Source organism: Rhinoderma darwinii, chromosome 3 (genome assembly GCF_050947455.1).
Source record: "Rhinoderma darwinii isolate aRhiDar2 chromosome 3, aRhiDar2.hap1, whole genome shotgun sequence".
Taxonomy (NCBI): domain Eukaryota; kingdom Metazoa; phylum Chordata; class Amphibia; order Anura; family Rhinodermatidae; genus Rhinoderma; species Rhinoderma darwinii.
The window spans coordinates 338,354,879-338,379,524 of record NC_134689.1 but is presented as its reverse complement, the minus strand read 5'-3'; the positions used below and the strand labels follow the sequence as shown (position 1 = coordinate 338,379,524).

The 24,646-nt window shown below is 38.9% G+C and overlaps 1 protein-coding gene across 8 annotated transcripts in view; it reads left to right on the top strand.

Annotated features, from left to right (window-relative positions):
• The window catches only part of LOC142749875 (uncharacterized), a 142,921-nt gene that overhangs the window by 113,997 nt on the left and 4,278 nt on the right, over nt 1–24,646 (top strand). For all 8 annotated transcript variants that reach the window (XM_075858417.1, XM_075858413.1, XM_075858416.1 and 5 more), the window contains 15 exons: nt 313–372; nt 3,618–3,728; nt 6,492–6,649; nt 8,284–8,470; nt 8,997–9,106; nt 9,195–9,327; nt 9,714–9,896; nt 11,255–11,293; nt 11,826–11,993; nt 12,642–12,791; nt 15,250–15,305; nt 16,712–16,832; nt 17,198–17,286; nt 18,064–18,199; nt 18,300–18,496. In XM_075858417.1, coding sequence (XP_075714532.1) covers nt 313–372; nt 3,618–3,728; nt 6,492–6,649; nt 8,284–8,470; nt 8,997–9,106; nt 9,195–9,327; nt 9,714–9,896; nt 11,255–11,293; nt 11,826–11,993; nt 12,642–12,791; nt 15,250–15,305; nt 16,712–16,832; nt 17,198–17,286; nt 18,064–18,199; nt 18,300–18,496 — 1,898 coding nt within the window. The remainder of the gene's footprint in view (nt 1–312; nt 373–3,617; nt 3,729–6,491; nt 6,650–8,283; nt 8,471–8,996; nt 9,107–9,194; nt 9,328–9,713; nt 9,897–11,254; nt 11,294–11,825; nt 11,994–12,641; nt 12,792–15,249; nt 15,306–16,711; nt 16,833–17,197; nt 17,287–18,063; nt 18,200–18,299; nt 18,497–24,646) is intronic.

Genomic DNA, 24,646 nt, shown 5'->3' with positions numbered 1-24,646 from the left:
AAGCAACGTAATTGCTAGAATTTCATTGGTTATTCAATATTCACAGATTGTATGCACACCTAAAAATGAATTACCCCCTAGTCACCCTAAGTGATTGCCTAAGGCCATCTGTATATATTCTAGAATTTGGATTGCCATATGAATGGGCCTTATACAGCAATAGTTACTCAATGCTTGCATATCAAGTAACTGGTGACCACAAGAAAGTTTTGGGTCATATATAACTACAGGCTGATGAATAATAGGCTAAATGGAACAAGAAAAGATACATTCATGTAGTATTCACAGTTTGTCGAATTCTTCTATTTACAGAATACACTGCTTCTCCTCATAGAAGAACAATCAATATCCCAGTCCTGGACCATTATTGAAGTATGTTAAATGTCCAATTACTAATGAAAAGTCACCTATCACTGAAAAGGCAAAACTATAAAACTTAAAGGGGTAGTCTGGTTTTTATGTGTTTAATATATTTTTTTATTTATAGAATAGGAAATCATACAGTTTTCTAATATACATGTAGTTTAAATTCCGCTGATATACATTTCTTATATCAGTGCGATAGCCTCTGTCTAAAACAAAAAATGGTATAGCCCGCAGATTAGTCCATAGAAATGCATCCATAGGATAACTGAATGGACTAAACATGGTGTCAGTCATGTGACCCACCACCCACACATCATGTGACCACTGGCATTCAGGTAACACTTTCCAGGTAACTAGCAGGCTAGTAGTATTTTACTGAGTAATGTAAATTATTTCTACCGGCAGCAGCGTCTCATCGTGTCGGTCAGTGTCTGTGTAGGAGCAGCTCTTAAAGGACCAGTGTCACGAAAATTTGACTTTAGTGTGTTATTAAACATTTTTTTATTTATTTGTGTGTTTGTGTTTTACTTTTTTTTATTTTTTCACATTTTCTTCCCTATGGGGGCTGCCATTTTTTTTCCATTTCTGTATGTGTCGATTAACGACACATACAGACATGGAATATGGCACATACAGTCCCATAGTGAATGCGAACGGGGCCCGTTCCATACACTATGCTGTACGCCATCTGTGTGGGAACGGCACATGCGCCGCTCCCACACAGTCCAAGTTGAACTGTGCAACGTCCGGCGCCATTTTCCTGTGGACCGGAAGTCGCGGCCGGACAGTAAGATTACTACTTCCGGTCGCGGCTTCCGGACTTGTGCACTAGGAGCGGCGGTAGCAGACGGAGCGGACGGACCGGAGGGAGCGGCGGCGGCAGGAGCAGGTAAGTTATTTCTATGTTTGTTCGTGTTTTAGTGTGTGTTTACTACTGTATGTAAACCTACTACACTGTGTGTTAGCTCAAAAAATGGCGACACACAGTGTAGGAGGTTTGACCGTTCAATCCCCTCGTTTCTCCCGGCACTAGCCAGGATAAAGGAGGGGGGGTTCTGAGAGCTCACTAGAGCGAGTGAGTTTTCTCAAATTTTGCAGCATAAAGCAATGTGGTTGCTTTACCACATGCAATGCAGCAATTTTTGGAATTGCTCCATCTAGTGACCAGCGCTGGGAAATATTATAAATTAGAATCTAATTTATAATATTTCCTGACTCGTGAAAAAAATAAAAAAATTAGAACAATGTCTAATCACCAATACACTAACTGTTTAACTAAAAAAAAAAAATGTTTTTAGGTCAATTTGACTTTAGTGTGTTATTAAACATTTTTTTATTTATTTGTGTGTTTGTGTTTTACTTTTTTTATTTTTTCACTTTTTCTTCCCTATGGGGGCTGCCATTTTTTTTTCCATTTCTGTATGTGTCGATTAACGACACATACAGACATGGAATATGGCACATACAGTCCCATAGTGAATGCGAACGGGGCCCGTTCCATCCACTATGCTGTACGCCATCTGTGTGGGAACGGCGCATGCGCTGCTCCCACACAGTCCAAGTTGAACTGTGCAACGTCCGGCGCCATTTTCCTGTGGACCGGAATTCGCGGCCGGACAGTAAGATTACTACTTCCGGTCGCGGCTTCCGGACTTGTGCACTAGGAGCGGCGGTAGCAGACGGAGCAGACGGACTAATTTATAATATTTCCTGACTCGTGAAAAAAATAAAAAAATTAGAACAATGTCTAATCAACTATACACTAACTGTTTTAACTAAAAAAAAAAAAAAAATGTTTTTCTAGCGACACATTACCTTTAAATAGTCTTCATGTCTTCTTTGTGTTTTTTTTTTTTTACAGTTAACTTTATTAACTACATAACCATATCACTTAGAGACAGGCAGCCATTTTATATGTAAATACACGCACAGTGAAGTGGTTGTTCGTCATTATTCTACCATTACTCCTATTCATGTAGCCCAGGGATGTGTCTTCTATGTTAACAAATGTACATCATGTAACCCTGTTGCTAACCATATGCTAGGGGTCACATAATGTAGGGGGGGGGGGGGTCACATGATGGACGCCATGTTTAATCCTATTCAGTTAGCCCATGGATGCATTACACAGGGATAATATGTGGTCTATACTATTCTACAGAAAGAGGGGCCTACTACACTGATATACAAAATGTATGTGAGCAGAATTTATAATACATGTATATTAGAAAACTGTATGATTTCCTATTCCATAAATAAATAATAATAAATCTAAAATAATTAAATGCGGACAACCCCCGTATTGTTTATGTCTGCAATTAAAAACAGCTCAACATAATTAATAGCTCATAAAAGCAGTTATAAAAATATCAGTCGCCAATGGTAGCTGATATAGATTAGGAATAGAAATGCACGATAAAGCATGTGCTAGGATAATCAACATATAAAGTCAATATCACATACCAAGATAATCAGTGTATAAACCCTATGAATAATAGCTCTCTCTAAATGGATATCACTCGATTCCATTTGTAGCGCTCGGAGAAATTCAACATAGTACTTAATAGCTAATATAGCAAATGACCCCAAACTCCTCCTTGAATTATACACCTAAGCCCAGGTAAAATCATCGCACAAAAAAAGGTGGGACCGCAAAGGAACCTATTCCTGTAATGTGCCCAAAAGTCTATTTTGGCAGATGTAAATTTAAGGCATATTAAAACAATAATATCCACAATATTAGGGACTAATGATAACTAATTTTTGGGACAATATTGTTTGTTTGTGCTTTACATTTTTATCAATCAAATTGGTCTTTAGGGCACATTAGTTCCTTTAGGGATACGATGTTCAGGACCACCCTTTCTGGGGATATTACTCTGCCTAGGTTGGGTGTGTAGTGCTAGGGTGAGTTCAGGGTCATTTGCTATATTGGCCGAATACTATGTTTAAGTACATAGTTACATAGTTACATAGTTACATAGTTACATAGTTAGTACAGCTGAAAAAAGACACCCCGAGCGATTCAAATGTAATTGAGTGATTTTATGATTTATCGATTATTTTGGGTTGTGTTTTATGCAGTATAATAAAAGTACAATTTTCTAGTTTCGCTTTTTCAGTGATGGGTGTGTTTTGTGGGCAAAGATTTTGTGATAGTTTATCTCAGTGATATATATTATTGAAAAGTATATACAGATAATGATTGGTCATCAAGATATCAAACATTTTATATTTGTTTCTACCAACAGATGCTATTCAATCTTACAGTGTCTGAACTAAAAGTGTGCATCTCCTCTCTTCAGCCCAAGTCTGCAAAATATTTCCTTAGCATCCTGTCACAGAACCAGACCTCCTTACAGGTATTCCTAAATATTACAAGCATATGCCTTCATTTTGTCAGCTTTTGTTACATATTGGTTGTTGCAATATGTAACAATAGCCTTTGGTACTTTTTTTTGCACAGCATGTCTGTAGAAGTAAAAAGTTTGTGGTTTCTATGTAAATATAGAAGTTAACATAAAATAGAGTTTTTTTTGTTGTTGTTGTCAGACTGGTAGCCTGGGCTCCGTCATACTTGTCAGGTGGCTGTCTCATGTCAGATACTTGTCACGGCCTGTCCCGTGAACCAGACCATAGCATCAGTGGTGTAACTATAGGCCCCCAGAGCAAATTTTGCACTTGCCCCTCCCGTCTTGCTTGGATATGTTGGCCCTAGTGGCATTGCAAGTCTCAAAAACAACAGAGCTATAAGACATATCTATAAGTTATACAGTCATAAAGTTACCACATAATACCACTATCCACTATACAAGGAACAAATATTGCCATACTGTTACTAAACAAAACCCAGTATACCAAGGTCAATATTACCAATGACACCACTAAACAAGAGACAAATAATACCACCACACCATGACCACATATTACTACCACATAGTGACTAAATAATACCATCATACAGTTACTGAATAATACCTCCACACCAAGATCTCATATTACAACCACGTAGTGACTGAATAATACCACCATACTGTTACTGAATAATACCGCCACACCATGACCACATAGTGACTGAATAATACCGGCATACTGTTACTGAATAATACCACCACACCATGACCACATAGTGACTGAATAATACCGGCATACTGTTACTGAATAATACCTCCACACCATGACCACATATTACCACCACGTAGTGACTGAATAATACCACCATACTGTTACTGAATAATACCGCCACACCATGACCACATAGTGACTGAATAATACCGGCATACTGTTACTGAATAATACCTCCACACCATGACCACATAGTGACTAAATAATACCGGCATACTGTTACTGAATAATACCGCCACACCATGACCACATAGTGACTGAATAATACCGGCATACTGTTACTGAATAATACCGCCACACCATGACCACATAGTGACTAAATAATACCCCCATACTGTTACTGAATAATACCTCCACACCAAGATCACATATTACCACCACGTAGTGACTGAATAATACCACCATACTGTTACTGAATAATACCGCCACACCATTACCACATAGTGACTGAATAATACCGGCATACTATTTCTGAATAATACCGCCACACCATGACCACATAGTGACTGAATAATACTGGCATACTGTTACTGAATAATACCGCCACACCATGACCACATAGTGACTGAATAATACCCTCATACTGTTACTGAATAATATCTCCACACCAAGATCTCATATTACCACCACGTAGTGACTGAATAATACCACCATACTGTTACTGAATAATACTGCCACACCAAAACCACAGTGACTGAATAATAATCCCATACTGTTACTGAATAATACCTCTAGACCATGACCACATATTACCACAATATAGTGAATGACTAATACCCCCATACTGATACTGAATAATACTGCCACACCATGACCACATATTACCACCACATAGTGACTGAATAATGCCACCATAATGTTACTGAATAAAATCCACTAAACAAAGATCAATATTACCACCATACAGTGACAATATAGTGATAGATACCAATTCTACACAGGCACTCTGCAGACCATATAAGTGACTACAGTACGTTGACATCCAGTGACTCACAGGTTGAGAAGGCAGATGTGAGCCTTCTAAACTTAAACCGATCTAAACTTCTGATATATCTTTATGACATATCAAAAGTTTGATGAAAGTGAAGTTACTCTTCAGGCAAAGTATAAAGGAGACATTGGAGTATGTTGTGATTTGGATCAATATATAGTCTCCATGACAACACTGAAACTGACGGGAATCAGACGGGACATGTTGCCTTTAGAACCTCTCAGTAAGGGTATGTGCACACGCTAACTGCATTTACGTCTGAAATTACGGAGCTGTTTTCAGGAGAAAACAGCTCCGTCATTTCAGAGGCAATTGCTCGTACTCGCATTTTTCGAGGCGTCTTTGACGGCCGTAATTGTGAGCTGTTCTTCATTGGAATCAATGAAAAACGGCTCAAATTACGTCCAAAGAAGTGTCCTGCACTTCTTTGACAAGGCTGTTATTTTACGCGTCGTCGTTTGACAGCTGTCAAACGACGACGCGTAAATTACAGGTCGTCGGCACAGTACGTCGGCAAACCCATTCAAATGAATGGGCAGATGTTTGCCGACGTATTGGAGCCGTATTTTCAGGCGTAAATCGAGGCATAATACGCCTCGTTTACGCCTGAAAATAGGTTGTGTGAACCCAGCCTTAAGCAGCTCAGGCTTTGGGGGGAAACTTCAAGTGATCACACAGCATAGAAGTAAGATATTAAAGAATAGTTTTCACAGTTTTAATATTCTGGTAGGTCTCCATAATTAAGCCCGGTTGCCCAGCAGTATTATATATCCGCTGTTGGTCAGATGCTACAAATGGCAACATATTATAGTAACTCTGTTACCCATCATCCTTGACTATGAATAGCCCGATATTATACAGAAGCTATTGATGAGCCAATTGTAAAGAGGCAATAATCCAACCTCATGTTAGATTAATGTCATCAAACCTTTATTAAAACCTTGTTTTTGCAGGATATATTAAAGAATTTTCCGTCTCTTTTCATATCTACTCTTGGTTTGCCTTCCAGGTTTCAGATGACTACTTTTCTATGATTGTGTCCACACTGCTCTCAGTCATAGTGACCTCTGAGCCTCTTCTCTTCTATGATGTTGTCCCCTTTTTACATTATCTGGAACCTGATGAGCTTATAGGGCTTCTACCTCCACTACAAGACGACAAGGAGGTGTAAGTTTCTCTAGTAATGCTAATATATCTATTTTATAAGTCTTGGAACTTTGCCTACGGCTGATCATCTAAGGGGTGAAAACAGTACCCAAATAATTGCAATTTGCAGCATTAGCAGTTGTTATGGGGACCCACTGAAATGCAGGGACATTGCTCCTCTGTAAAAAGACAGTGTTGGCTTTCTGCTGTGCGTTGTCCTTTGTGCAGAAGATGTGCTCAGTGGAAAAAGGTGGTAGGAGCCCTTTGCTATGTTGCCCTTTGTATTTTATTTATGTCCCTGTATTATTCAGTTCTGTCTCAGTTGAAGCGTTGATGACATTTTCTTCATGTTCTATATGTAAGCTCATGTAATATCTTGTAGTAGTATAGATCCTCCTCCATTTTGGAAATGACCAGACAGTCTGAAATATTTAATCAAAGCATTTTAACCCATTAATGACCAGGCCAGAAAAGGCCTTAATGACCAGCTACATTTTTTCGTTTTTGCCTCTTTGTCTTTCAGCAGCCATAACGTTTTAATTTTTTCATTGGCGTGGCTATATGAGGTCTTGTTTCATGCGGGAGAAATTGTATATTTTCCTGAGCAGTTTGAGGGTACAAATAATTTACTGTGTAACTTAAGTAATTTATTTTTGAGTCGGCGTGAATATAGAAAAGGCGATTTTTGGCATTGTCTCTCTTTTTTTAAAAATCCCAGTCACATTTCATGCTAAATTACCTGTTAAGTTAATTCTTCGGGTTAATACGGTTGTGCAGATACCTAATATTAGTAGTTTTTTTTTTAATGTAATGTATGGACAATAAAACTTATTTTATGCTAAATAATTACTTTTTTGCAGACTTTTTTCTTCTTATTTTTTTTGTTACACTTTTTTTAAACATTTTTATTGTTTACTTATAATGTATTAGCATATTCCTGCATGCTATTACATTATCCTGTTTTATTATGACACAGGCTGCTGTTAGGGAAACACAATGTGTTCACTAGCCTTACCTATGTACAGGAGCTGTTCGTTACAGATCCTGCTTAGAGAATAAGTGTTCACAGGAGCGCTCATAGGCCTTTTCTACAGTGGCGCCAAAAGATGTCGCTGTAAATTGGGGACCTGCACCGCCCACTGTTAAAAGACATTGGGCAGTTGTTGTAGGGTTAAGGAATGAGGCCTTTTATTGTAGTACAAAACCATAATAACAAAAAGTTCTCTATTCCAAAGAATCTCAACAAGTTACTTTATTAATATTATATTATCAGTCGATTTCTTAAAAAATAAATTTATCAACACTGTGGCAAAGTAAAAGTGGAGTAGTTGCCTATATCAACCAATTTCACCTTTCATTTTGCAGAAAATGAAAGCAGAAACCTTATTGGCTGCCATTGGCAACTACTCCGTATTTCATTTGCACTAGTTTTGATAAATCTCCCCCCATTGATTTTGAGTACAGTTTGTGGGAGTGAGAGGCTATTTTCATTATATCGTTTCCTTAGATCACAGTCACGGGGCTGTTTATTCATATTGGTAACTGACAATGTACATGCTGAATGCTTTCACACTGGCAGAGATACACTGAAAACCTCTGGCAGCAGATTTCTAAAACTGATCCTGTTATTAACAATTGTATGATATCCTGTACAGGCTTCAGGTCCTCAGTCACTATGCTGGATCTCTGTCCGAAACACAGCGACTTGCGCTAGGGTTCTGGCTCCGCAGATCAACCTTGTTTCAGAATCTAACCCGAATGGACGACACTTTTATACTGCGAGTAGGAAATCTCCTTCCTCTCTTCTCATTGGATGTGTTTCTGCAGCTCAGTACACAACAGGTAAGAGGCAGTGACCAGTAACATAATGGACAATATGAATTCCAGTTAAAAACAACAGACACTAAAAAAAAATCTTGGTCACCCATCATAACCATGAGTTCCCTATGTGGGGCAATGAAGGGAAAAAGTTATCCTCTCTTTCACCCAGGGCAAATATTCAGCTTAGTACAATTTAATGCATACAAATCCCTGTATGTGGATTTGCCTAAATGGGTCGGTGGCCCAATCATAAGCTTGCCCTACCTGGGCATGCTGCTGACGGGTAATGGCCTTGCTCTCCTCCCCCGTGCAATGTGAATCTACTGACAAAATAGTATGTGTCCTCCTCATTAACACTTTATTAAAAACTCATGCTTTTGGTTTTAATGGCGTCCCCCCTCTACCCGACACTCATCACCTGGGGCACATGCCCCGCCAGTCTCCCATCCTCAGCTACTCCACTCGAAACTATAATGAAAAGTATTTTCTATTAATGAGTGGTTCAGATTGAAGCAAATGTTTTTTGACCTTTTTGCTCTTCTATCAGGTTGTGAATATTCTCCCTTCGCTCCCATGGGATTTAACTCCTCCATACCAGAGAATTGTTGCATCCAAAGTGTTACAGGCACCAAATATAACAGTGCAGGATGTGGAGTTGTGAGTATCGTAGGGTCACCTCTGACAACTGGCGGATCATCTTTGTTCTCACACTCATCTTATAGACACGTTGTTGTTTTTTCCACAGAATGGGAAGATGTGTGTGCCAGGCCGATGTTCAAGATCTGAAACCATATGGCCAGAATATGGATATTTCCTTAGCTCTGAGAAGAAACCTTTTCGAGTGTGTGAGAAGAGGAGACTTCTTTCCAGACTCCATGGTGAAGTTCAATAAATCAACACAGACAATAAAGATACTATACCATTTTCTGGATTTCTTGATTTATAAGCAGGGACGGGACGTGCTCTGTTGTTGCCCAAGTCGGTGGTTTCAAAAGATAACCCGGGCATTCAACTGTCCCTTATCGCTACTCTCCCCGCCATTCCATAGTTTTCCTATTATACTGGAGAACATCGATTGGCTGAATAACATAGCTTTTTTTTTTTTAATTCCGCCCTTCCCTCTTTGTTAGGGCTCTAGACGACTGCCTACTCTGCATGACTTCCATAGATAAATATGGATAGGTACAATGTGAATGATGGTGTTTCATTATTCGTCATCAGTTCCAAGCTCTAATCCTGTGTCTCTTTATTGTCGTCTGCTTAGATGTTGGAATTCCTGTTCGGTGATCTGCAGTTTCAGGACATTCGAAATTTCAGCTTGGAATCAGTCCCCAAACTATCTGTGGTCATACGTTCTCTGGGATACAATTTCCTACAGGGTCTGCGCCCAGAGCAATTGCTTCCTGTCCTTTCTGATGTGACCTCAGTGACACTAACATCAGCTCAGGTAATACTACTTTATTATATGTAGTAATAGCAGGTTAGTGATAGCAACCTCTGTAGCAGTTCTATCTATCTATCTATCTATCTATCTATCTATCTATCTATCTATCTATCTATCTATCTATCTATCTATCTATCTATCTATCTATCTATCTATCTATCTATCTATCTATCTATCTATCTATCTATCTATCTATCTATCTATCTATCTATCTATCTCTCTAGTAATCCAAAAAAACAGGCAGCACACCGTAGTTGAAGTGTAAAAAAAGAGGGTACTTTATTTCCCCATGTGTGACGTTTCAGCTCTATCCTCTAGAGCCTTTCTCAAGCCTTTCTCTAGAGGATAGAGCTGAAATGTCGCACATGGGGCAATAAAGTACCCTCTATTTTTACACTTCAACTACGGTGTGCTGCCTGTTTTTGGGATTACTGTATAGCTGCGATCTCGGTCTGCTCCCCAGGGCTTGCACCCACATCTTTTATCATAAACATAAGGGCAAAATCAAATTTAGCATTCATTATACTCACTCCACTAATATAATGAAACGTGAACATATCATACGCTATCATTACAATGACAGAACACTTTAGAAAGAATGAAAGACAGGAAACTTATGGATATAATATAAGGACAGGCCTATATTGCATGTTGCTTTGAGATTTGTGTAAAAAGTTTTTTTATTTTCTTTTATATCAACTTCAGATAAAAATCTGCACAAAGAGCTGTAATTTACATATTGTCCACAAGATGGCAGCAGACGTTTTAACAGTTTATTAGTTTCACTAAATGTTTTGGGTTATAGCTTATTGTATATCTAACCTTTATATTTGGATCTTTCTGATTTACGTACAAATAGCATAATAATGACTGTGATAATAACAACTACAAATATATCATATGTTGAGGCAAAAAGTAGCAGTTATTAGAGGGTTTAGCTAACAATAAGTCTCTGTTCACATTGCTGTGGTCTACGTTCTGTCAGGTTTCTGTTGCCTTTTGACGGTAGGAGTAGATAAGTATGCAGCAGAAAAACTGAAACCAAATGGACCAAAAATAACTTAATTGGATCCGTTGCCATGAAGTGGTTTTGTACATAGCCCTAACCAGAACATTTTGCCTTGATTAACACAGGACGGAAAGGCTGCAGATTTTCCACAGCATATTTGCAGCGCTTCTGTAGCAGGTTTTTTTTTTAATAAAAGAAGCATTTCTAGACCTTTTGGGAATATTCCTGAGTGGAGCAACGGCGGTGCTTAAAAGTCCTGCGAATTGGGATTCACATGTATGTGTGTAGGTATGCACACAGTACATTGTTGTCATTTATTTTAATTTTGCATTTATTTCTGTATGTATTTTAGGCACGGGAGCTTGTTCAGAAGGTCCTAAATCCAGGAAATGTGAGTCTGAAGCAGTGTGTGCCTAAATCAATGTATCACAATATATCATTTAGAAATCCCATAAATGCAGAGGTCAGGACACGATTTTATTATAAGTGAGTTGGGCTGAGCTCCAATACCACACACATCACATGAGAGAATAGAGTAACATCTTATTTTTGGGAAAAAAAAAATACCCTTTTTCTTAATCTCGTACAATCCTTTCTATGGTGGAGGGAGCAACTGGCACAGCAAGCTCCTCATTTGTCTGATCCCCTGAGGGCAGTACCACCCCTACTGCTCTTATATGACTGTATGCATTAGTGCAAGATTGGTTCTAAGTAGTTCAGACTTTGTCACTTTTTCTAAGACCAAATGTCGGCCATTAATTCCATGGTCATTGAAATGTCCACCATACTACCAATTGTTAGAGCAGCCACATGGATGTAATATTTAGGTGTTAATGTAATCCACCATGTAGTTTATGTATTTACCTTTATTATTTCTTTGTAGACATGAACGTTCTATATTAAACCAAATCTCCCACACACAGGCCTCAGATGAAGTGTTGTCACATTTGGGTTCCTTGGTGTTGGGGATCAGTCCTACGATTCTTCAGACGTTATCAACCAATCAGCTTGTAAAGCTACTGCCAGGCCTGACCAGTAATGCAGATATGCTAAGTTCTGCTCAAATTATGGCTGTCTTCAGGACAATGTGGGTATGTGTAGATGTCAAAATTGTTTCTGTTTTTGTTAATATGGATGTGTCCTTTCATACCCTTCCTCATATCTCAACATATCCTGAGATGTGTGGCGCGAGATGACCAGCTTTGAAAATACATGATTTTGCGAGACTCTGTCACGAGATGTCAATGTAATATATGTGTTTATGTGTGACCTCCCAGTGGTTGTGATATGAATTGCAACTTGTGGAGGGTTTTTATAGCATGTCGCGATATTGTATTGAATTTGTTTTATGAGAAATTGAGTTCTTAACCAAATTAAAGCAAAAGTTAAGGGTGGACACATCTGTATGTAGTGCACTAAATGATGTTTACTCTTCTGGGGCATACATTTCAAAAAACAGCCTTACTTGCTTCTAAAAGGGTTATTGGAGTGGGCACCAGTTTAAGTTGACCTCAACTTTGCTTTACAGACACCACAGCATAAAAAAAACCAAGGGAAGGAGGGTCTACATAGAGGGTAAATCTGCACCAGGCCCTGATTCCAGATTGGTAGTGTGAAAATGTAAACTAGGACATGGGGGCGGGGGGGATGGGGCCTCTTTACTCAATGTAGGATCCTGTACTTGTATTATATATTATATATTAACATATTTCCATTTGATATGTATTTGTCATATACAGGCATCAGGGAATGTTTCACTAAAGCTTATGGAGCTGGGTCCTCTTCTACCATCATTGCCACTGATTATGTTACGTACAAGAAGCAAAGAAGTACTGTCTAGCCTGTCCAATCTGAGGCCTATGGCTGGGCTGAAGTGGAGCCAGCAGCAGGTAGGACCCTTTATAATCAGTTAATTGTATTGATAATGTCTGCATACATATAATGTTACTTTCATGGTCTTTATAAATTGTACTGAAAGTTCCTGCTTCTTCTGGTTAGTAGAAAAAATCTGGAAACACGGTTTTAGGGCCACACTAATGTTTCATTTATTTACAGTTGTTGAATACTTTTAAGGCCTCATGAATATGGCACAACCATGTGCTTGGAGTCTCTTATGGACTTCAGGTGCCTCCATACAGCGCTGTTTTACAGTGATATACTTCCCATAGATTTCCCACCAACCATTCACAAGTTAGTCCCCACACTTCTCAAGAGTGTAAAACAAAACAGGAAAATAAATCACTTTTTCTAGTAATGAAAGAATTTGTATTTTCTTGTATTTTGTATTTTCATTCTATGACTTGTGATTTTCATTAAATTCTGGAGTTTACTCAGTAACATTTGAACATCAAATATTCTATATAAATACGTCATACTTCTATTGAGTGTTCATGTTAATGAGTATTAGGAGGTTAATGTGACAATCACACACTTATCACATTCACAGTAGGGTACCATTTGCACGCAGTTGAGGTAATTCATCACCGTTTCTACGCCAGTTTTCTGGCGCAGAAAAGTCACACAAGGTCCAAAATTTTATGCTGGCAGAAAAGTGGCGTAAATAATAGAGGAAATCTACACCAGCCCCTAACTGCCGTAGATTTCACTCTGTGGGGCATAGCACGATAAAGGCCCATGCCGAGCCCCGTGTCTTGCCTCCCCCGATCAGACTACCCCCCTTCCTCATTGGGCAATTAAAAAAAAAATGTACGCTCACCTCACTGCTGCTCTTCGCTTCTCCTTTTCGGGTCCCCTCAGGCTCCCTTAGCAGGCCACAGTTCATACAATGTCCTGATGCCGGGCAGCGTCAGGACGTTGTATGTGATGCAGCAGTCAGGACGTTGAGTGCTGAGTCACATAAAAGGCCCGGTCGCTACTCAGCATCAAGACATTGTATGAGCCAAGGCATGCTGAGCCTGAGGGGACCCGGAAGAGGGAAGCGAAGAGAAGCATAAATTATTTTTATTTTATGTCCAATGTTGTCCAATCGGGAAGGGAATGGTTTGCGCACAGTTGGCGCAAGGTCAGGGGAAAGATGCAACAGATTTATTAAGACGCGTGCGCCTCTTAATAAATCCGTCACATCTTACTCCAGCGGAGCAGAAAGACTGATGTATGAAAGGCAAGTCTTGGTAAATCTGCCCCAAATTCTAAATGCTGACACATAAACAGGAGATTGTTTTCAACACTGCACAGAGCAAACATGATGCTAGATTTGATATTTTCGGGCTATATGGCCAATGTCGGTCAAAGTTAGAGCTTTACTTTAAATCTCAGACAAATTAATAGCATCTGGAATCTACTGAGATTGCATTTATTATTTTTTACACATATGTCTATTGTTTTGCTGATAATGTATTTACAACGTAGCTCTTATTTAGAAGTACAAATGAGAGATGACAAGAGCTTATAATTAATGATGGGACATGATAAGTACCTACGATTTTAATGTGTATTGCCAAAAGCTTTGCACTATCAATAGGCCTCCAAATTTTCGTTGTGTATAGCTTTTAGGTTCTCTAACGCTCATTAGATTTGTCATATTTCAAGATGACCTCATTTTTGGAATGACACAGAAACGCATGAAGAAATCGTCACTCATTAGATAGACAGACAGACAGACAGATAGATAGATAGATAGATAGATAGATAGATAGATAGATAGATGATAGATAGATAGATAGATAGATAGATAGATAGATAGATAGATAGATAGATAGATAGATAGATAGATAGATAGATAGATAGATAGAGCAAAAATGAGGCAGAACTCCGTTTGTAAAGGTGAAAAAAAGAGGGTACTTTTATTGTCCCGTAGGCCTATGGTACAATAAAAGTACCCTCTTTTTTTCACCTTTACAAACGGAGTTCTGCCTGATTTTTGCTCTATACGTAATTGGGATCTTGGTCTATCCCTTTGGGCTTGCACCCACACCATACCGGTGCTGCTGAATCCACTTGTATAGATAGATAGATAGATAGATAGATAGATAGATAGATAGATAGATAGATAGATAGATAGATAGATAGATAGATAGATAGATAGATAGATAGATAGATAGATAGATAGATAGATAGATAGATAGATAGATAGATAGATAGATAGATAGATAGATAGATAGATAGATAGATAGAAAACACATGACACCCAGACACCCAAGAATAATAATATTCACCCATGATACACATATTTAGCCTTGTGTGTCACAATGTTATTCATTTATGGCTCTAGATTTCCTTCATGTAAAGTGCAAATCAATGTTGTATGATATGTTTATCTAGAGATATAGAGACATCAAGTCACACTTGTATATATGAATACAATAAATTGTCTTCCTCATGTACAAGGTGCTGCTGCTGATCCGTGAGGCCACACAGATGAGTCGTATATCAGATGGAGTCAGGTTGGTTTGTGATGCCTCTATCCTGCAAACTCTGTTTATGGAAAGATATGTCTCCTGCCCTACCTTCTTTACCTCCTGTATGCCACCCCCACAATGATGAACTAATATAAACGAATACATGGTTATTTGTTATAGAAGCAAAATGACTAACTAAATCAGTGGCGTTGCTAGCACCGGGCTTTCGGGGCCCAAGCCCCCCCATTTTTCATAACCAACCAGATACAAAACAGCAGCAGACTAGCATTATCAGGGTCGGAAGGGCCACTGTTTTTTGGCTTTCCCAGCTGAATAATACCAGCCTGCGGCCACCCCAGTGCCAGACCATCCCTACACATGGTCGGGTACTGGATCGTACCCAGCTCTTCCCGACACCCCTGGTGGATGTGGGTATGGGCTAATAATGGGTGTTAGTGTTAGCCTTTTCACCTGCTAACACTAAACCTTAGTAAAGGACGCTGTCAATCAGCCAGCGGACATAACTAAGGCGGAAGTAATAAAGTTTAAAAAAATACAAGGACATAGAAAAAATATTTTATTGCAATAAAAACCCCCACAAAATCCTCGTTAACCATTTTATTGAGAATAAAAAAAAGCTGTAATCCAAGTAGTCCTCGAATCAGAAGTAGAAAGCGAAGCAATTCTTATACTTACCTTTCCTGGGTCCAACTCTGGAGCCGCACTGTCAGCTAGCTGGGCCCTATATCTAATCCTATCATGTGTGATAATGTCTGCTGAGCCACTGTATCTAATGCTATCCATAGCCATAGGATTGTAGTATATTTTTTTTTTTGGGGGGGGGGTAAACACCCCTGGACTAAATTATCACCTTCACTAACCCTGTTATATTTTCCTGCATCCTTCTGTTATCTGCCATACTCAAACATACCCATTCCCAAATTTTTTATCCCATCCTACTTCCCCATGGGTAGCGTTAACTTGAACATGGCTCCTCTTCTTTATAGGCATCACAAAAATACCATAAAAGTATAAAAGGTTTTGTATCTCTACATCAGGAGTTCGGAAAGGGGCAAGTGGACAAGCACCAGGTCTTCCTGTCCTAAGTTGGGTGGTGTGGTGAGATGTGCCAGCACCAGGTGGGGGTACATATTCATTGCTAGCATCTTCTCCCTTGGCGAGTAACTTCTCTGGTATTTTATTAGGAATCAATCATTGGTTCTTGTCATTCTTTTACCAAATTAATCTACAATTTTTACAAATAAAACGACTTCCTGGAACCTCATCCCATTTATCCCCATTTTTTGCTTCCAAAATTATTCCATAAAATAATTTATATCAACATATCACACCTTATGTATCTATGTTATGTTCATGTCTCCAAATTCAAATCCTCCATCCCAAGTACATTGTATGATAGCTCTCTATTGTCTTCTACTTATGACTTTTAGGTCCTCAGCAAATTCCGTGACTGGAACGAACTGTGATTCCCTCAGAAGTCTTCTGCAAGATAACACCATACAAGCTATAGAAAAGTTTCGTGATGTCATCAATTCATTGCCCCAGCATGTGGTGAGAATAAATAATGGAGCCTTCATTCATTGGTTGCACTGAATTGACTTCAGAAGAGTTTTCACTTATCAGCAAATTCTGGAATTAGACATCAAAATAGAAGATATCTGAGATATATATAAATATATGTGATATTTACTGTTATTTAATCTCTTATGCACTACTGCTATACCTCTTATTAGACATACCCAGATAAACAGATGCTGGGGATCTGCTAAATGTGGATGTAGCTTCTCTTATCTCTATTTAGCTTACATACACAGTGGTTGGCCGATCACAAGTACTGGCTGTCTATCACATATGCGACAGATACTGTAAAGTTTGATATAACTGTTATATCTATTCCCATCTCTGGTTCTGTTTAGGTCCGCTGTGCACTGGATAAAGTAATCCCCCTTCCTCCATCCTTAACACTGTTGAAAAGTTTAAGCTCACAAATGATTGCCGAGATTCAGTAAGTCAAAGAGATCAACATATATGATAGAAAAGTAATGTTGTATGGTAAAAGTTATGGTAAATCAAATCCCTCAGTGCTAGACGTATCTCACAAGCTTTGGGTTTAGCTGTTCTTTAAGGTACAACTAATTTTAAAACCTACATTTTAAGGTCCCTAAAAGAACTTTAAAGTATAATTAATTGATTAATGATTACTACATTAGTGAATGTTAAGAAAGGAATATTTCGGTTCTGAAGAGCTATATCCCGTTTTCACCTATGCACTGCGCGTGCTTGCGCTCCATTTAAAGCCTGTGAGACTGACGGAGATAGCTGAGTACAATGCTCGGACATCTCCGTCAATCCCATAGACTTTGATTAAAGCGGCAGCGCACTTGATCGACCGCTGCTCCACTCAAATGGGGGAAAAGGGACCCCTCTTTCTGGCAAATGCTGGGGGTCCCAGTGGTTGGACCCCCCACTGATCTACCAGTTTTCATGTTTTCAGTGGATAAGGGAAAACTGGTTATTGCTTCACTACTGTACCACCCCTTTGATTGTTCCATTGTTCATTCTTTATTTAGGTACTATATGAAGTAGTTATTTCTACACCGTATGACAGTATGCCATATTGGCGGTGGGGGGGGGAGGGGCACTAACAGAAGGTACTGCTCAGAGCATCATCCAATGAAATGCCAGTCCTGGAATTATGGGAACTTTCCACTATCAGCCCTATATTGTTTGAGCATCAGGTGCCTTTTATTTATTTTCCAACCTAACTCTCTCTCTGTTTTAGGACCAGTGCTGTGTCTCTACTCCCAGCCAAGAGCTGCAGACATGTACTGAACATACTGAAATCAGAAGCTCAGTCTGTGGCTGCCTTACCTCAACAGCGTCGCTTCGTCTTGCTTGATGCTCTAATAAGTTGTTTGGTGAGAGGACTTATGTGTGGAGTTTGAATACTTTTCACGGATATATATATGTTTATATAAACACTAATATTTGTTATCACAAAACTATCTTTCTTTGCAGAATTCAGCAGGAACCACTTCCACACAGGCACAATTTATTGTTCTTGGGGTCTTAACTCCATTTGTCAGAGGCTCAGCTTTTCTTACATTGTCTCAGGGAATGATGCTACAGAATGTGGAACGAGTGACAAATTACTGCTATCCTCAAGAAACACAGCTGCCATTATCACAACTGCTGCAAGAGACACAGGGCTTTGGGTATGTACCCAGTGATGCAGGAATCTGAACAATTTCAGTATATACTTCAGCAGACCAATCAGTAGATGTTAGGACCTGCACCGATCATGAGAATGAGAGTCACGAACCCCCGTTGCTCCTCATTGTTAGACCGCAGTAAGGAGGACATTGAATAGTAGAGCATGCATGCTGCCACAGGGGGAGCAGTGATGCGAATCTGGGGGTTTGGGATCCCTGTTCTCACAATCCTGTGGATAGGTGATAATTATTGATTCTGGAAATACCCCTTTGAAGAAGCTGTCTGAGATTAGAAACATAGGTCAGTTTTTCCCCCCCAGAAACAGCATCACTCCAACCAGGGCCGATTCTAGCTTTTCTGCTGTCTGAGGTGAAAATTGAAATGGCGCCCCCCAGATCTTGATTGACATCCCCTGGCTGTTCTACATCATCACCAGCCTCCTCCAACTCTTGTGGATGCCTGGTACTTCCCTGGCATGCCCACTGCAGCGATGAAACCGGGCAGAGTACACCTCGCTGCACGGTTCGTACCCAAGTAGTAGAAGACAATGGCGCATCCGAGAAAGTTGGAGGAGACTTGCAGTGATGTATAACAGCCAGGGTATGTCAATCAAGCATGGAAAGGTGGGTTTGGAGGCAGGACTAGGTGACTCTTCAAGATAGCGGCACCGCCTTGATGACCCTTTAATGAGTAATTAGCATATAGTGTGCACCGTTTTAAAAGTTGATTTCATAGATTTTGCTGCATCTGAAAAAAACACGTGGGAATGTTTGGGAATATTGTCAAGTCATGGTGGCGGTTCAAGGGATTAAAACTACCGGACAGGTTCCCATTAAATATACAATGAATTGAAAACCATTCATCTGCCCTTCAATTTTGTTATTATAAATATATCCTACATAATTGCAGCTCCAGAACAAAGCTCATACATATATACAGCACCACAACCAAGCTCAGTACATAAATGCAGCACTAGAACCAAGCTCATACATATATACAGTACCACAACCAAGCTCAGTACATAAATACAGCACTAAAACCAAGCTCGGTTCATAAATACAGCACCAGAACAAAACGCATACATATATACAGCACCAGAACCAAGCTCTGACATATTTACAACACCAGAACCAAGCTCATACATATATGCGGCACGAGAGCCAAGCTCAATACATAAATACAGCCCTAGAACCAAGCTCAGCACATATATAAAGTGCCAGAACTGATCGGCACTGTAATCTAGATAACAACAGTGTTTTTTTATTTTGAAAAACGATAATTTTTTAGCAAGTTATGAACAATTTTAGATTTATGCTAATAAGTTTCTTCTTTAACACAATTTTTATTAAAGGTTTTTCAAAGTTATACAAAAAGAAACAAGACATTAACATTGGAAATATTGGAATGTTTTTTTTTACAAATTTATGAGATCGCAAAAAGCATAAAGATTTAAAGTTAATCTAATAGTCAGTATACACATACATGTATTAGAAACATACTGGGTACATAATAAGATAATCATAGTGTCGTTAATTAATAATGTAACCAGAGTTGAACTTCCATAAGTTTAATTTTTACTATTTTACAACTTTCCAATGTAAAAAAAAAAAACAAAAACACAAAAAACATAAAAACATACAGACAATCATAAAGTCCCTGCTCTAGGATTTAGAATATACATAAGGACCCTAATACACTTTTATGAGGTCTTTCTATAAAGGAAGCTGTGAGCCATTAAAAGCAAGCCATTTAGACCATTTGTAAACAAATTCCTGTGTCTTATGTAATCTTGTGGAAATTAAATGTTCCATAATACAATTATACTGAACCTTGTGCAAGATTTCTACCTTAGACAGAATAGAAGCGCTTTTCCATCTCTGAGCAATACTTGTTCTCGCTACAGTTAGCACATGTACCATAACCGTACTATTCTCAATGCCTATATCCTCTAATTTCAAAGAAAACAGTGCTACTTCTGGTCCCCAAGGAACCGGAAAACCGATTATGCTGGTTAACATTCGTTGTATCTCTACCCAAAACGGAGCGATGACATCACAACTCCACCAAATATGTAATAATGAGCCAACAGAAGCGTTGCATCGCCAACAGATATAGGACACCATAGGAAACATTTTGGATAGGCGGTATGGAGTCATGTACCATCTATAAAGCAATTTTCGAGAGGCTTCCAGATTATTTACACAGTGGGAAGACTTAGAACAGATTTTAAAAGCCGCCTCCCAGTGTTCAATACTATATGTACCTCCCAACTCCAATTCCCATTTTTGTATAAAATTAAGGGTAGGCAAAGAAGATTCATCCTGATGAATTGCCGACTGTAAACTTAACAGTGGAAAGAAAATGTCTCAACTGAAAATATTTATAAAAATCCTTAGGGTTTAGATCATATTTAGAAGAGATTATAGAATAGGGTAACAATAAATTGTTATCGTATAATAATTCCAATGAACTAATACCTTTAGTAGTCCATTCTGAAAAATTTGAATTAGGTATGCAACGTTGCACCATAGCTAAGGAAACCATACTACGTCTAAGAGGAAGAATAGAGGCATTATCAGACACACCCTTCCAAATCTGAATAGATGCTTTAATTGTAGGGGATAATTAACCCAATATGTGTTCCCCCATCCTCACAAAGCCCAACACATCCTTTAAGTCTGAACTGTGTAATATATGCGCTTCTAACTCCACCCAGAGCTTATTTTTATCATATAGCCACCAATGTTTTAATTGGTCCAGAATAGCCGCATTATAGTAAGCAACAATATTCGGATATCCCAGACCTCCTTTAGCTACAGACAAATGCAGTATTTTTGCTGCAACCCTTGGCTTCTTCCCATTCCAAATGAATCTTGTAAACACCATTTGAATACGTCTTAGAATAGATTTGGGAATTGGGATTGGGAGGTTTCGAAAGTAATATAACACTTTTGGGAGAAGTAGCATTTTAGAGGCTGCAATACGGCCCATCCAGGATAAAGGAAATCTAGAGTAGGATATGATGTCCTTATTCAAAACCTGCAGTAAAGTGTTATAGTTAACCGACATCAACTTACCACATGGGTAGGTAAGAGAAATCCCTAAATAAGTAATTGTTCTTTCAGCCCATTTAAAGGGAAATTCCTTTTGTAATTGCAACTGTGTATATTTTGGAATGCCCATGTTTAAAATTAAAGATTTTGATGTATTGATTTTATAATAACTGATCTCCCCAAATTCCTGGATGAATCGGAGTATATAAGGCAAAGTGTCTTCAGGAGAGGACAAACCCAATATAACGTCATCTGCAAAGAGACCTATACGATGTTCAGTGTGTCCTATGGAGACTCCTCTAATACGGGATGATATTTTGACCGCCGCAGCAAAGGGCTCCATCGCCAATGTAAATATCATGGGCGATAAAGGGCATCCCTGTCTTGTACCATTGGTTATAAAAAAGGGACTTGATAACGTGCCTGTGCTATAAACCTGAGCCGAGGGAGAGGTATACATGGCCATAATGGCAGATAAAAAAGATCTGTATTTAGCAAAGAAATAGGTCGAAAATTAGAGGGGACGTCCGAGGGTTTACCCGGCTTAGGTATGGGGACCACAAGGGCCTTTAACATTTCAGAGGGAAATGCTTCATTTTTAATTGCCTCATTAAAAGTTTTAACCATATAGGGGGCTAAGATCGTTTTATAAAGTTTAAAATATTCACCAGTTAGCCCATCAGGCCCAGGGGATTTATGGGCTTTAAGTGACATTATAGCTTTAAGAATCTCTCCCTCCGTTATAGGTATAGAGAGGCTTTGTAATTGGGTCTGAGAAATAGAAGGGAAATCTATTTGAGCTAAAAAACTCTTAATATTATCCAGTTGAGGCTGCACAGTAAGAGGGTCATTTCTTAAATTATAAAGTGATTCATAATATTTTGCCAAAGTGTTAGCTATCCCCTTGGGATCCATTACACGGTTTTTCCCCGCATTATACATAAAGGGGATTCGAGATTTTACATCCCTTGTTTTAAGTTGCCTAGCCAATAATGCCACAGATTTATTACCACTCCAATAGAATGTCATTTTTAATTTTCGTAAGGCCAAGTCATATTTATAAATATTCAGCTCATGTAATTGATGAGTAAGCTCTGAAATTTCGGCTGCCTGTGCTACTGAGTAGGAGTTTTTATTTAATCTATGTAAAGTGCTTAGCCTAAGAAGTAGCTGACTTTCAGGATTTTTTGTCGATTTTTTAATATGTGAGGCTATTTTGATAAACTGGCCTCTAATAGTTGCCTTATGGGCACACCACACAGTAGTATCTTTGACTTGACCATTATCATTATAAAGGAAGTATTCTAACTGAGATCTAGATTGAGAGGCATATTTAGGATGACTGAGGACAAAATTATTTAGTCTCCATACAGAGTCCGAGTAAACTGCTCTTGTATAGACAGTGATATTGGGGCATGGTCGGACCAATCTAAACATCCTATCGAGACAGAGTGGATATGGTCTAAAAGATCCCTATTTATAAGAAAAAAGTCAATCCTCGTGTATATTTTATGAGGATTCGAAAAAAAGGTGTAGTCACGGTCACTATAGTGATGCACTCTCCAAATGTCAAAAAGGCCATGTTTGTGTAATAAAGAAAAAGTCGACGTAGGTTCCTTACATTTTACAGTAGATGTTGAATCCATAGTAGGCCATAATGTCAAATTAAAGTCACCCACTAGTATCATTGAGCCCTTTTTGTATTGATTTGCTAATTTAATCATCTTTCGAAGAAACCTGTCTTGTTTACAATTAGGGTATGTTCACACGAGGGCGTCCGTAACGGATGAAATTACGGGGATGTTTCAGCCTGAAAACATCCCTGTAATTTCAGCCGTAACGGCATGTGCAGGCGCTTGAACGCCGCATCCATTACAGACGTAATTGGCGCTGCTATTCATTGGAGTCAATGAATAACGGCTCCAATTACGCCCAAAAAAGTGACAGGTCACTTCTTTGACGCGGGCGTCTATTTACGCGCCGTCATTTGACAGCGGCGCGTAAATTACGCCTCGTGTGAACAGACAAACGTCTGCCCATTGCTTTCAATGGGCAGATGTTTGTCAACGCTATTGAGGCGCTATTTTCGGACGTAATTCGGGGCAAAAACGCCCGAATTACGTCCGTAATTAGTGCGTGTGAACATACCTTTAGGGGCATATACCGATAGGATAGTGTACTGAATATTGTTCAGAAGACAATTTAACAAAACGTAACGACCATTTTCATCCACAATTTCATTTTGCAAATGAAATGCAACTGAGTCCCTTATTGCTATAGAGACCCCACATTTCTTGCCTACCGCTGGTGCTGAAAATATATGTGGAAATTTTTTATGTTTAAGTCTGCAGGCGTCTTCTTTATTAAGGTGTGTTTCTTGAATACATAACACATCCGCTTGAGAAAGTGAGGCCTCAGACCATCATTTTGAACGTTTAAATGGGGAATTTAACCCCTTAACATTATGTGAAACTATTTTGAAAACCATTCCTAACAAAGAAGGGTTGTTTACCCCTTATTAAGCACCTAGCTCTTAAAGAAGGAGAAATCTCCACAGCAGACCCAGTTCTAATTTCGTATACAATGTTTACACATTTCCCAGAAATAAAATAGAATATTATCCATGAACAGAAGGACCACATACCACAACATAACAACAGAGAAAAAATAAATAAAAAAATAATAAACGGGGTTCTTGGCGTTCCCACACCAAGAGTCCCTACATATAGGGTTACGTTCTAAAGCGGGGTCCAAGTATACCATACCTGGAAAGAAAAAATATATAATATGGCATTCACGGCTTTTAGCTTCGTGCCTTTATACAGATTTATACAGATCTAAAAAAAAATAAAAAAAAATAGATGAGCTGAAACACCCTTTTCCGTACAGACATCTACAAATATGATTCAGAATGATTCAGAATAAGCAACATTGGTTCAAGGAGTCATCTTGACATTACGATCTACAGTGTCCCACTCCTTAGGTAAAGTAAGAAGAGCCGACCCAGTTCTTTTAGGAGAAGATCCGGGGCTGCTCATAAACCCCCATTCTTGACATAGACGCTCGGCATCCCTTGGAGATGTAGCCACAATTTTTGTT